This window comes from Pygocentrus nattereri, chromosome 3 (genome assembly GCF_015220715.1).
Source record: "Pygocentrus nattereri isolate fPygNat1 chromosome 3, fPygNat1.pri, whole genome shotgun sequence".
NCBI lineage: Eukaryota > Metazoa > Chordata > Actinopteri > Characiformes > Serrasalmidae > Pygocentrus > Pygocentrus nattereri.
Genome location: NC_051213.1, coordinates 14,687,448 through 14,700,814, shown reverse-complemented (window position 1 = coordinate 14,700,814; position 13,367 = coordinate 14,687,448). Strand labels below are relative to the sequence as shown.

The 13,367-nt window shown below is 38.4% G+C and overlaps 1 protein-coding gene across 2 annotated transcripts in view; it reads left to right on the top strand.

The window, feature by feature from the left end:
* lancl2 (LanC lantibiotic synthetase component C-like 2 (bacterial)) overlaps positions 1-13,367 on the top strand; it is a 47,120-nt gene that overhangs the window by 16,085 nt on the left and 17,668 nt on the right. For both annotated transcript variants that reach the window (XM_017704184.2, XM_017704190.2), the window contains exon 5: positions 5,052-5,198. In XM_017704184.2, the coding sequence (XP_017559673.1) occupies positions 5,052-5,198 (147 nt within the window). The remainder of the gene's footprint in view (positions 1-5,051; positions 5,199-13,367) is intronic.

Below are 13,367 nucleotides of genomic sequence, written 5' to 3'. Positions count from 1 at the left end.
TTAATTGAGGGTCAGGTCTTTTGGAAATCGCAGCCTGCATTCTTTCTTACTCCCTTGCATGTCATGTCATGAGCACTTTATTGTAGTTGAATTCTCATGAAACACCATTTGAAGCCACTCACAGTGATGTTTTGTACTGTAGTGTCATGTAGTGAAGGGGGGGGGTTGGTGCAGACCAGACATGTCAGGTTTCTTGTTCCAGGTCCCCTCCTGAGGTTTTTAATGGACCACTGTATTGTCTGGTGTACCTAGTTCAACCAGGATCTAGAATAGAAAAAAAATGTACGGATGACATGAGGATCCTCAGGGATTATGTTGGAGACTTCTGTGATGAGACAGTAGACTTAGGTGTACACGTGATAAGGCAGTTAATACCACTGAAGTGTTGTAGGGGATGTGCTAGGTGATGTTGGAGAGCAGAGAACAGCATAACACATTTTGTTTTTAGCTAAACAGATTAATATTAGAATAGGATTAATATCTTTAATGTAAGTAACTCACACACCTCTGTTACAAATGGAAAAAGTGAGGTGCAATTGTCACAGCTTACCCCAAAAAGCAGTGTCAATTGTTGCATACTTTTTGTAACATTCTCTGGAAAAGTCTGCTAAATTTGGTAAACACAATTAATTCAATTTTATTTCATTGTTGTTTGAAGCAGATGAGGATTCCAACCGAAATTCATTAAAATATATGCATCAAAATAAGTATTATTAAAAGTATATAAAGCTGAATATATATTTTATGTACATTACATCTATACTATTTTGGTTAATTGTCAAATATAAAGTTCATCATTTACTTTGATGGGCTTAATTGTAACACCATCAAAAAACTAACACTGTTGTGTGGAGGCTGCACTTTACCATGGCTAGCTCTCACTGAGAATTGTTTAAATGATTCAGAACAATGCTATGTGCAAAGCAAGTGATTTAAAATAATATAGGTGTGAATACAGTGTCATATACACAAAGCTCAAGAATTGAAAAAACACTTATGATGAATAAAGGTCCTTTAATGGTACAAAAAACAATCTTCATGGTGAATCTTAGCTAGATAGCTGTGAAACAATGCAGGTGAAGTTACTATAGTAATACAAGAAGGTGGCCAGATTAAAACTTGTCTTAAATCTGTGTAACTAACATACAAACCCTGTTACATGATATTCTGCACTATGTTTTGAGAGACCATGAATAGAAGTGAAACAGTCAAAGAAACTGTCCAGTGTTTTATTTATGAAGACTTCTTAAAGCCCGACTTCTTAAAGCCCTTCAGATTGAATTTAATTGTGATGTATGTGTAGTAAAGCAAAGTAGTAAATGGCAAATAACTAAAATTGGAAAGACAAGTCAAGTCAGTGCTACACCTGACTACAAATACTTTCCATAACATGCTGTTCTCTAGCAGCACAGTGGTGAATTAGCGAAATGTTAACCTTCTCTTTCATCCTAAAACTTCATGTCTGCACTTAGAACATGTAGCAAGTAACGTATTGCACATATGACATAACAGTATTTTGCCTAAGATATTAAACGTCTTTTTGGCTGTACTAAACTGTACTTTCCTGAATCAATTCATTGTTTATGTCCTGGTTTTTCATGAGTGTTGGCTTTGAATAAGCGATGTGCCAGATTACAAACTGATTTACAAAAGTAAAAGTAGGGAAGTCTCCATAAAAGCTAATAAATTGATATTCACTTAACTGCAGGGAAGTAAAAAGCAACAACAAAAAGGAAGAAACAATTGCATAGAGCTGTAAGCTTACTTTTCAGATGGTAGCACAGGGGTTAAAATTTGAAAACACATTTGATTTTTCCTCAGATATTTTTGAATATCGGTAGGTTTTTGTGTTGGGTGAGTTATGTAGGCCTCTTCAGGTGAGCTAATGAGCTAACACTAACTGTATTTTGGTTCATTTCATGCCGAACAATAGGATTATTTTGGAGACTAAAAAAGGCCATGTGTAGGTCTAGTTAGCAGAGAAAAGGACAAGCATGGGTTTAAAAAGAAAATATGTTACAGGTTGTTTCCATCGGATCAAAGCTTTTGGAGGATACCTATGCAACTGAAAAATGTTATTCTTTAACTTATTCTTTAAGTCTGTTTAGAATGCACATTTTGTCCTGAATATGTATTGTATTGAGTGTTTGGTTACAGCACACTAGCACGTACATGAGTTCACTTGGAGCTGCACATTGTTTTTTTTTCTCTCTCTCTCTCTGTTGCTTTACTTTGGAGCTACAGAGCCTATTTTTAGTAGTGTCCAGAGTGAGCAGACCAGCAGAGTGCCATGAGCCAGCCAACGCCCTCTCAGAGCCTGGAGCAAAAAAACTGAGACAGGATGCCCCTAGAGTGCGGTAGAGACAGTGATAGAAACTGAACCTGCTAAGAAACATTAAGACTCGTGTACAAGCAGATGTCGGTATATATTTATAATCAAATTGTAATCACCTGGATTTTGGCATGAATAAAAGAATAATTTCTACAATATGATCCAGTCCATCCTAATATTGTGGACACTTTAATTGAATGAATAACACGTTTAACAGGACCATCTCTTTATTGAATAAGTGGTTTACTATGAACGATTTCACCAAGCAAAGAACCACGTAAGCATGCAAATGGTTCTTGGAGTGTTCATAGTTCTACATAGAACCAGTATCTTTAGTAAAGAACCCTTGAAATGCTTTTTAAAAATGTGCATATTTACCAAACTGTTGAACTGTCTCCTCTGTCTGTAATACGCCCATATGGTTTTGTTCTCGCCCGTAGATCCTTATATGTCAGTAGAGTTTGCACATAGGTGACGTTTAAGGATTCTACAGCCTCTGAACTGACATTCCTAAGATTTAGACTATACATCTATACGACTATGTAGTTGAGGGTGAGGCTCCAGTGTCCCTGACTGATCTGTTGCATACTCTGTAGCGGAATATGAACAGATTTTAATTCTAAATTGTGTCAGGTAACAGACACTAGGGCCGTAACCTGCACAAATAGACTTCTTAGAGTATTCTTGGGTATCCTCATTTGTACTGCCATGCCCTGCAGTAATAATGCTTGTAATCAGGATATCACCATTAATATTAATGAAGTGAGTGAATTCCACAGTGTTAGATCAGGACAGATTATCTTCCTGTTGGGACTGAATGCTCTTGTTCACTATGGGGGATTGCAGGCACTCAGTGGATCAGATTCTTTCACATAGTGCATAACTTTTGGTATTTTTTTCTGTTTGTATAAGCTGCTAATGGATTATTGTCCAGGGAAATATTTATCTTGCAGTCTAAAAGCACAGCTTTTAGGCACAATAATAGAAACTGCATCCAGTACAGAATCTATTTTAGCATCAAACCTGCAGCCTTTTAGTTACTAGTCAGTACTCTAATAAGCCTAATCACTGACCTTTGTAATCATTGACCGGCCGTAGGCTGGGACAGGCGGCAGCAGTAATGCGGTCACTGTATCAGACTGTAGTGGTGAAGAGGGAGTTGAGCCAAAAGGCGAAGCTCTCTGTTTACCGGTCGATCTACATCCCAAACCTCACCTATGGTCATGAGCTGTGGGTAATGACCGAAAGAACGAGATCGCGAATACAAGCAGCGGAAATTAGCTTTCTTCGTCGGGTGGCGGGCCACACGCTCTGCGATAGAGTGAGAAGCTCGGTCATCCGGAAGGAGCTCAGAGTAGAGCCGCTACTCCTCCGCATTGAGAGGAGCCAGCTGAGGTGGTTCACATGTAGTGCACTGGTCAGATGATGTTGAAGGGAGTATGGCTTTAGATTTGCTTCTGCTGGTTAAGAAAGCGGTAATATTTATGATTATTAAGTCGTAAATTTTTTTTCTTTAAATTTGTATGACGGTGAGGGACGGTGATTTTGTGGCTGTTAATTTTGAACATAAAAAGTTACCCCCATCAGATTTACCCGTCTGCTTGAGCAGGTGGGATGTGTACACTGTCCAACATTTACTGTAGTTTAAATGAACACTCAAACATTCTTTTTTGCAGGGCAAGGTTTCCTAATCTCACGGTCTTTTCTCAAGCTGTCATGTTGTGCAAAGAAATCTGAAGTTAGTTAGTAGCCAACGAACACTGAACAAACTTGCAAGTGACTCATTTTGTTTGTTCTGCCTGGTGACATTTGATTGGATCATATCAAAATATAATGAGAAGATATTGTCTGTCATGTGCATTCCAACTCATTTTTGATAGGAGCTCATCTGTGAGAGCTCATGAAAAGATGTTAATTAACCACAGAGATGGGGCAGGGGGGCAATTAAGTTTTTGGCTGAAATTAACATAGAGCTGAGGTTTACTTTTTAAGGTGCCAGCACTGGTGTTAGACAAAAATCAGCAGCACACAGGGGAATACATTTCCAAACTTTTTTTGGAAAGTATTATTATTTTTAAGTTTTATTATTTAATAAATAGCCAAGAGAGGTCAGTAGGTTTTCGTGTCAATTGAGTGACATAGCCAAAACAGCCTCATATGAGGTATTGAGATAAAACTACAGCTAACCTGTATCAAACAGTGTAACAGGAAGCAAAAAAAGGGGGGGGGAATTTGATGATTCTTCAATAATGCCATTCTTAAACTCTGCGCTCTTCTGTACATCACTGTTACGCTCAGTGAAAGTGAAGTATTAAAGCGGTTTACTCTCTCTCTCTCTCTCTCTCTCTCTCTCTCTCTCTCTCTCTCTCTCTCTCTCTCTCTCTCTCTCTCTCTCTCTCTCTCTCTCTCTCTCTCTCTCTCTCTCTCTCTCTCTACCTCTCTCTCTCTCTCTCTCTCTCTCTCTACCTCTCTCTCCCTCTCTCTCTCTCTCTCTCTCTCTCTCTACCTCTCTCTACTGTGTCGCGTGTGTGCGCTCGCCCAAAAGCACTCGAAAATCTCACTTTGGTTTCATTCCAGTCACTTGAAAATTCTTATTCCGGTCACCCTGCATTGCTAACTTTTCAGCTTTTACATTAACTATGATTATTATTAAGGAGATGGCATTTCTTATGAACTTGTGAACAGTTGCCTAAATTATTTCCTCTGGGTGCTCTTTTAGGTAGTGGCGGCCATTTTGGAGTCAGGGAAGAACCTGTCCAAAGACGAGAAGAAGACAGAGCGCTGTCCACTGCTTTATGAGTGGCATAAGAAGCAGTACGTGGGGGCAGCGCATGGACTGGCTGGTATCTACTACATGCTGATGCAGGTGAGGAGCAGGCTTGTGGGTTATTGCTGCTAGATTTAGACACTCATCTCTCACTTTGCCTGGCATGGACATGGTGCAACTAATTAAATCATCAAGCTTGATTTGCTTGTCTCCTTTTACCCAGCTCTTAATTAGTAGCTGATTAAGAATGAGAAATGCTTGCACTCACACACGCACATAGAGACCCTCCAAGGTAAAATTTATTCACTTACCCTTTTGAAATTCAGCACTGCCCTACTTCTGTAATTCTGTAAGAGTGTGAGTGTGTCTTTCTCAAGCTGAACTTTAGCATTTAATTGCCTCAGTGTAGTGATTAATGGTCATGAGAGGCTGCTCTTCAGGTGGTCTGAGCCTCAGTGAAACAGTAACAGTTAAACAGGAGCCTGTAATTAGAGCAGAAGGACTGGAGTGTAGCAGTAATCCAGGGTAAAATGAGGATGTAAAAAGTGATTGCTCATGCTAATGATACAGGAAATTAAAATATTGGTAGAAATGCCTGTTGGAAACATTATTTTAGTCCCTATGTTGCTTTTTCATAGCACCCTACTGATCAAAAGTTTCAAATGAATGTTTTCAATGAAGTAAAAGCAAGTTTTGGCAGAAAAAATGAATTAAATGATTCCAGTAAGTTGGTCTCATGCAACTTCATAGCTTTCAAAGTATAAGTAGAAATCTACAAGTTGTAAAACAATGTGAAGAATTAACAGAGCTGTAGATGATGCTGAAATTCTTTAAAAAGCTGCATAACATTGAGTTTTTATAAAATGAATATGAATGAATGCCGTGTAAGTGATCAACATTCAAGGCTGAAAACCTGACAAAATTACTGTAAGCATTACAGCAAATGGTTTCATCATTTTATAGCACATAACTTCTTGTCAGTCCCAAAATACTAGAAATGTTAATTAAACAATCTAAAATACATTTTATGTTCTAGTTTATAATATATAGACCTATTGTATAATAGGTTATCAGTTATTATGAATAAAATATGAAAATGATTACAAACCTTTAAACAGTAGTGTAGGTCTATGCAAAAATGATATTGCAATAATTGTGTTCAAATCATCAAGTGTAATTGTGCTAGTACCAAACCCTAGTTTGTGTGTGTGTGTGTGTGTGTGTGTGTGTGTGTGTGTGTATCTATATATTTTGAATTTGATGCCTGCAACACCTTCCAAAGAAGTTGGGACAGCGGCATGTTTAACTCTGTGTTACATCACCTTTCCTTTTAACAACTCTCAATAAGCGTTTGGGAACTGAGGACACTAATTGTTGAAGCTTTGTAGATGTATTTCTTTCCCATTCTTGCTTGATGTACAACTTCAGTTGCTCAACAGTCCGGGGTCTCCGTTGTCATATTTTGCGCTTCATAATGCGCCACACATTTTCAATGGGAGACAGGTCTGGACTGCAGGCAGGCCAGTCTAGTACCTGCACTCTTTTACTATGAAGCCACGCTGTTGTAACACGTGCAGAATGTGGCTTGGCATTGTCTTGCTGAAATAAGCAGGACGTCCCTGAAAAAGACGTTGTTTCAATGGCAGCAGATGTTGCTCCAAAACCTGTATGTACCTTTCAGCATTAATGCTGCCTTCACAGATGTGTAAGTTACCCATGCCATGGGCACTAACACACCCCCACACCATCAGAGATGCTGGCTTTTGAACTTTGCGCTAATAACAATCCAGACAGTCCTTTTCCTCTTTGGCCTGGAGGACACAATGTCCATGATTTCCAAAAACAATTTGAAATGTGGACTCGTCAGCCCACAGGACACTTTTCCACTTTGTATCAGTCTGTCTCAGATGAGCTCGGGCCCAGAGAAGCCGGCTGCGTTTCTGGGTGTTGTTGATATATGGCTTTCGCTTTGCATGGCAGAGTTTTAACTTGCACTTGTAGATGGAATGACGAACTGTGTTCACTGACAGTGGTTTTCTGACGTGTTCCTGAGCCCATGTGGGAATATCCGTTACAGAATGATGTCGGTTTTTAATGCAGTGCCGCCTGATGGATCGAAGGTCACAGGCATTCAATGTTGGTTTTCTGCCTTGCTGCTTACTTGCAGAGATTTCTCCAGATACTCTGAAACTTTTGATGGACTGTATATTATATTGGGACTGTATTATGATACTGATATTATGGACTGTAGATGATGATCACTAAATTCCTTGCAATTGCACGTTGAGAAATGTTCTTAAACCGTTGGTCTATTTGCTCATGCAGTTGTTCACAAAGTGGTGAACCTCGCCCCATCCTTGCTTGTGAACGACTGAGCCTTTCAGTGATGCTCCCTTTATACCCAATCATGACACTCACCTGTTTCCAGTTACCTGTTCACCTGTGGAATGTTCCAAACAGGTGTTTTTTGAGCATTCCTCAACTTTCCCAGTCTTTTGTTGCCCCTGTGCCAACTTCTTTGGAACGTGTTGCAGGCATCAAATTCAAAATGAGTGAATATTTGCAAAAAACATTAAAGTTTATCAATTTGAACATTAAATATCTTGTCTTTGTAATGTATTTTTATATATATATATATATATATATATATATATATATATATGTGTGTGTGTGTGTATATATATGTGTATATATATATATATATATATATATATATATATATGTGTGTGTGTGTGTGTGTGTGTGTGTGTGTGTGTGTGTGTGTGTGTGTATATATATATATATATATATATATATATATATATATATATATATATATATATATATATATGTGTGTGTGTATATATGTATATATATGTGTGTATATATGTATATATATGTGTATGTATTTATGTACTGCAGACAGGATATATTGCAGTATTACAAGAACATTGTTGCAACAGCATGTTTCAGTACAAAGATAGCATAATTAGTCTTGTTTAATTTCATTTTGTGTCACATTATGTGATATGTTTGCAGGTATAGCTTTGGTCTGTTCCAGTGTACTAGACATCAGAAAAACTAAATATTGTGATACATTGTGATCAGTTATGAATGTAGTGCAAAATTCAAATTAGATGTCCATTTTGATATTTCCAGTGCACGCTACGGTTTTGCTCAGTCCAAGCTCCCAGCACAACTCCAGGAGGTAATTGGTTGTTTTTCATTACTTAGTTCCCATTCAGTGGATTGAGAAAACTGTGCTCTACTTTGTTATTACCTCCTGAGCAAGCTTCTAAAAACTGTTTTAATGTGGAATGCTACGTAAACTACAGTAAATAAATTATGGTTTTCACACACTCTATTTAAAACCACTACTTTATGGTCTGTAGGTTTTGGAAATGGGGTAAACTCACTATAAGTTATCATTCAGATTTAATAGAGAACCCTAAGAGCTGGTGAATAATTAATGAAGAACTTCTAAGATATTGAACTTAAAATTTTCATAAGAGACTGCTGTTGGCCAGCAGCCCAGAGTGACCCGCTGAACACTTTTCTGTGTCTCAAAACATGTTGTTCCTACTCAGAAAATGCAGCATTTAGACTGAGAAAACAGTTTTGTGTTTTGCTTTAAGACATTAGTGGAGGTAAGATCTTTTATGCACTGCAGTTCTACTGTAATATACTGATTAACTGCATCAAGTGTGAACTTGGTGTATTTACTTTGTCATACTGACTTACTAATTATGTTTATCAAGCTGACACCATGCCTGTTTTACCAATTCTCCTGTTTATTAGGAATGAAAAAGAGAAAGGAATTATTATTCATCTAGAAAAAGTCTGTTTGCACGTCATTTTAATGTATTTTCAGCACTGATCACATCATGATCACAACCAACTTGATTAGAGAAGCACCAAACATTTCATAGCTGATTACAGTTTTTGCAGATGAGTTGGCTGATAGTCAGTATTTTGGGCTGATTTTTATTACAGTCCCAAGTCCAAAAAGTTATGTGAAATGCAAAGAAACACACAGCAGTGATTTGTAAACCCACTTTGACCTGTATTTAAGCAAAAGCAGAACAAAGACCAGATATTTTAATCTTTTGTTGAATCAGCTTCCTTTTGGTAAATATATACTCATTCTGAAATTGATGCCTGCAACATGTTCCAAATGTTTTGGGACAGGGTCCATTTAAGACTAGAAATGTTAAATGTTCAGAAGACATTTTAAAAGAAGTGTTGTAATCGTGCTTGAGTACAAAATGAGCATGCAGGAAAGTCCTAGTCCTTTATAAGCAAGGATGGTTCAGGGCTTACCATCCACCAAAGACTGCATCAGCAAATAATACGATTTAAGAACAATCTCGGCAAGAGACTGCAAGGATTTTGGGTATGTGACCTAGGGCTTAACTGATTATTGGCTCGACTGATATTCAAAGCCATTATTTAGCATTTGACAATCAAAGCACCTTTTGTTATTAATGCACGTATCTGATGCAACTGCGATCCACAAAACACATTTTTGTAGTCAGGCCCAGTCCCGCCAACGGTATTGCTGGAGTGCTTAAAATGTGGATGACCCATTGAGGACAACCAGCCAGCATTTCTGTATCTTCTGTATTCTGTATCTACACTTTCAGGTAGTGTATTAAATGGAATAAAAACACGTGAAATGTTATTGTGTTATATTCATTTTTCATTTAAAATGCCTGCCAGTGACCAATTGAAGGCTGTCCAAGTGACGGTAGATGGTGGAGGTTGGGAGCAGAAATTGGTCAGTTCTGATTCTGGCAGGTTTCTGATCTTGCACTCTTGAATTTGGATGTAGTATGTGGGGTCAGCAGTAGAAGGTATAAGCAGTAGTGTATAAGTGGTGTAGTCTTCAAAAGAGTTGTAAGTTGACTGCTCTGATAGCTTACATGGATTCTATCCTATTTCTGTATTATCCTCTGTGCATCTCCCATTGATTAATCCCTTTCTGTAATGGAATTCCCTGGAATCTTCTATTGCTGTACGTGCAGTTTGCTTCAGAACTCTTTTCAACCCCCTTTTGTAAATGGAGAGCGAGGAACGTTAAAGTAGTTTATCTCTAATGCGTTGTAATATAGTCCACCTCTGGGCTTGTGTGTGTCTGTGTGCGTGAAATGGTCTGTTTTGCAGAGGTCACACTAATGTGAGTGTAGCACTCTGACCTCTTCTGTGTGGCTGGCCATTCACAGCTTTACCCTTGGGGCTTGGTTTGTAGTTTGGTTTAATGGAGCTTGCCACGTGGAGCTGCCTCTGTGTAATGTGGGGCTGTGTTAGAGCTGACTCAGTGACTAGAGCAGAAACCCTCTGTGTCCTATAGCAGAAGGAGGGTGGCAGTAAGCTGGGTTGGGACATTAATTGGCAGGCAGATGATATAATGATGGTGTGTGTGTGGGTGTGTGGTTGTGTGGGTGTTGTTGTGTGGGAGAGTGAAAACATAATGAGGTGATTAAGCAGCATGTGAAATAGGTGTGCTGTTGTGTTCAGTGGAGAGTGAGCGTGCTGATATGTGTGTGTGTGTGTGTTACTGTGCCGTGTTTGCATGTTGTTAATAAGGCTCTACCACAGAGAGGAAACTCAAATTTAACCAATTATTTTGGAATAAATACGACACCTAAGCTCATTGTTTAAATCCATTTCCATCTCAGCAGTGAGAACACCATATAACATTAGAATAAATGTAAATAAACACAAATACAGTAAAAAGTCAGACTTTCTTAGTTTTAAAACTATAGCTGATATTTTGTGAAGTAGTTGGAGGAACAAATTTTGGTTCCCAAATTTTTCCTGTACACCCGCCATCACATAGATTTATTAGCTCAAAAGCGCTTTTGATTTAACATGTAATGAGTGAATTAACATGTAATTTAATTAAGTATTGATGAGCCAAACTAGTTGTTGGATGATGACTACAAATAATATTGGTCTTTCAGAAAAAGGGGTTTGGCATACATAAAATCACTGCTTAGTGTTTTAATATTATTTGTTTTTATTGTAATATTAGTGGTTTTTTTGTTTTTTGTACTGAGCACTTATTGCCCGCATAAACAGCCATGTAACTCTAATTCAGGTGTCTAAATGATTGCGTAGTGTGGTATATATGTAATTACCAGTAATGGCCGTTTAGTACATGTCATTGATTTTTCAGTGCCAGGAAACAAGATGAAAACATAAATTAATAAAAGAAAAAGAATTCTGCAACAGTATAAAATTAAATTTATCAAGGTTTATTTAGTCCACTCTTTACGTTTGTGCACCCTATTGTGACTCTTTCACCCGTCTAATCTTAAAAACAATTACAGCTGGGTTTTTTTTTTTTTTTTTTTAATGGGCTAAATTTCTGTCTTCTGTCTTTCTTCTTCTTTCCATTTAGGTCCCTCCTTTTCTCTCTCTTTCCCCCTCTCTTATGTTCCTTTGGCTTGTACAGTCCTGCATCCCCTGCAAACAATAATCAAAGTCTTGCTCACATATAGGAGGAATTCATCTGCCCCAGTGAATTGTTGGCCACTATCAACCTACCTACATTTAGCTCCCCTGATCATGCCATTTATTCACAAATGACACCTCATGAGTGAACTGTCTCTGGACTGTGTCCATAGCTGGAGATGAATTATTGATAAGGGACTAAATTGTTATGCTTGGAATAGGTCCTGGTGACGCCTCCCATAATGGTAGTAAAGTGGAGAAAGGCGGGCGGAATAGACACAACCACACACACCTCGCAAAGACCCTGCAAGATGATTGGGTGTGGCACATTTGCAGTTGCTAAGGCGATAGAGCTGTGCGTCATGGTGACGCAGAAGGACACGGTCCACTGATCATAATAATGCGCTGTGCGGTCTTTATAACGGGACTGGGAGTGTATGTGTGTTTGTACGGTTGTATGAGATGTTAGATTTAGCCTCTGCGCTTATTCAGCTGAAACCCAAACAGCAATGCATTAAGTTCAGCAACAGCAAAGTGGTGAAGAGGCAGAAAGTAGTGCCTAAACGTTCTGCAGCAGGACCAGGGCAGGCAGCTCTAACAGCAGCAGATGCGGCACTGAACGATATTGTAGCAGCTGCTGTATCAGCCGCATTAAAAGCAGCTGTTCAGGGATTAGGAGTGCTACCGTTGCTTGTGACAGCAGCATCAATAACATTGCTGTCATTTGAGAGGCTCACTCTAAAAGCCTGTGTTATTGTTGCTTTACAAACTGATAAACATGATTTACAACATATGCGTTCACTCAGTAATAATTGTTTGAATATTAGAGGGTTTAATGTAACTGAGGCTGTTACTTGATAAAGCTGGGCAATTTTGTTATAAACATAACATCATTATATTTGCAGGCATATTCATGGCGCACGGTTTGAATGACACATTGTGCTTTCCATGGTTTGATGAGTTGGGAGAGAAGAAAACAGTAGTGCCACTTTCTAAAAATACTATGTTAATAAAATTTTATTCAACGTTTCTCAGACTGCACTGCACTAAGTTCAGTTAATCACGACTGCTTGTGCCCTCTTTGTATTAAAACATGTAGTTGGTCAGAGTTCTTTAAAGCTGCACTATGTAAGCTGTTTTTTGTTAAAACTGAAAGAAGTAGCATTACTGACTCAGGAGAAATAAAAACTCGCAAAAGCATGGTGTGCATGCACTGCTGCATATTGCCCTGTTCTCTGCATACTCTGTTAGCCCCCTTTTACCCTGTTTTTCAGTGATCAGGACCCCCACAGAACCACCATACGAATGGGTATTATTTGGTTTGTGGGTCATTCTCAGCACCACTGCAGTGACGCTGACATGATGGCAGCGTGTTAGTGTATGTTGTGCTGGTATGAGTGGATCAGACACCGCAGTGCTGCTGGAGTTTTTGACAGAGTTGTCTTTGAATACTCCTTCAAAATGCTCACAAACATCAGATTCATCCACTCAGGGAAGGGGTCCTAAGCTCAGCTGATGTTACAAAACATTCTTTCTTTTCTCCAAATCTTACATAGTGTAGCTTTAGACACTGATAATGTCCATGATATGTTCAAAAAAGTGTATTCTCAATTTTTTTGTAATTTTTGAAAGGCTCTGCATGATTTGAGAGTTTATTCAGATATTGGCATTTTTATTATATAATGTGTTTTAAAACTTGGTTAATTGTCAAAATAATTGTCCTAATAAACATTAATATAAGAAATAATGGCATCAGTAAAAATGAATGGCACTAATGTGAGCGGTGCTGCTGCAAATATTAGAGGCAAGTTTTCTATGCTCTGTGTGGTGCTA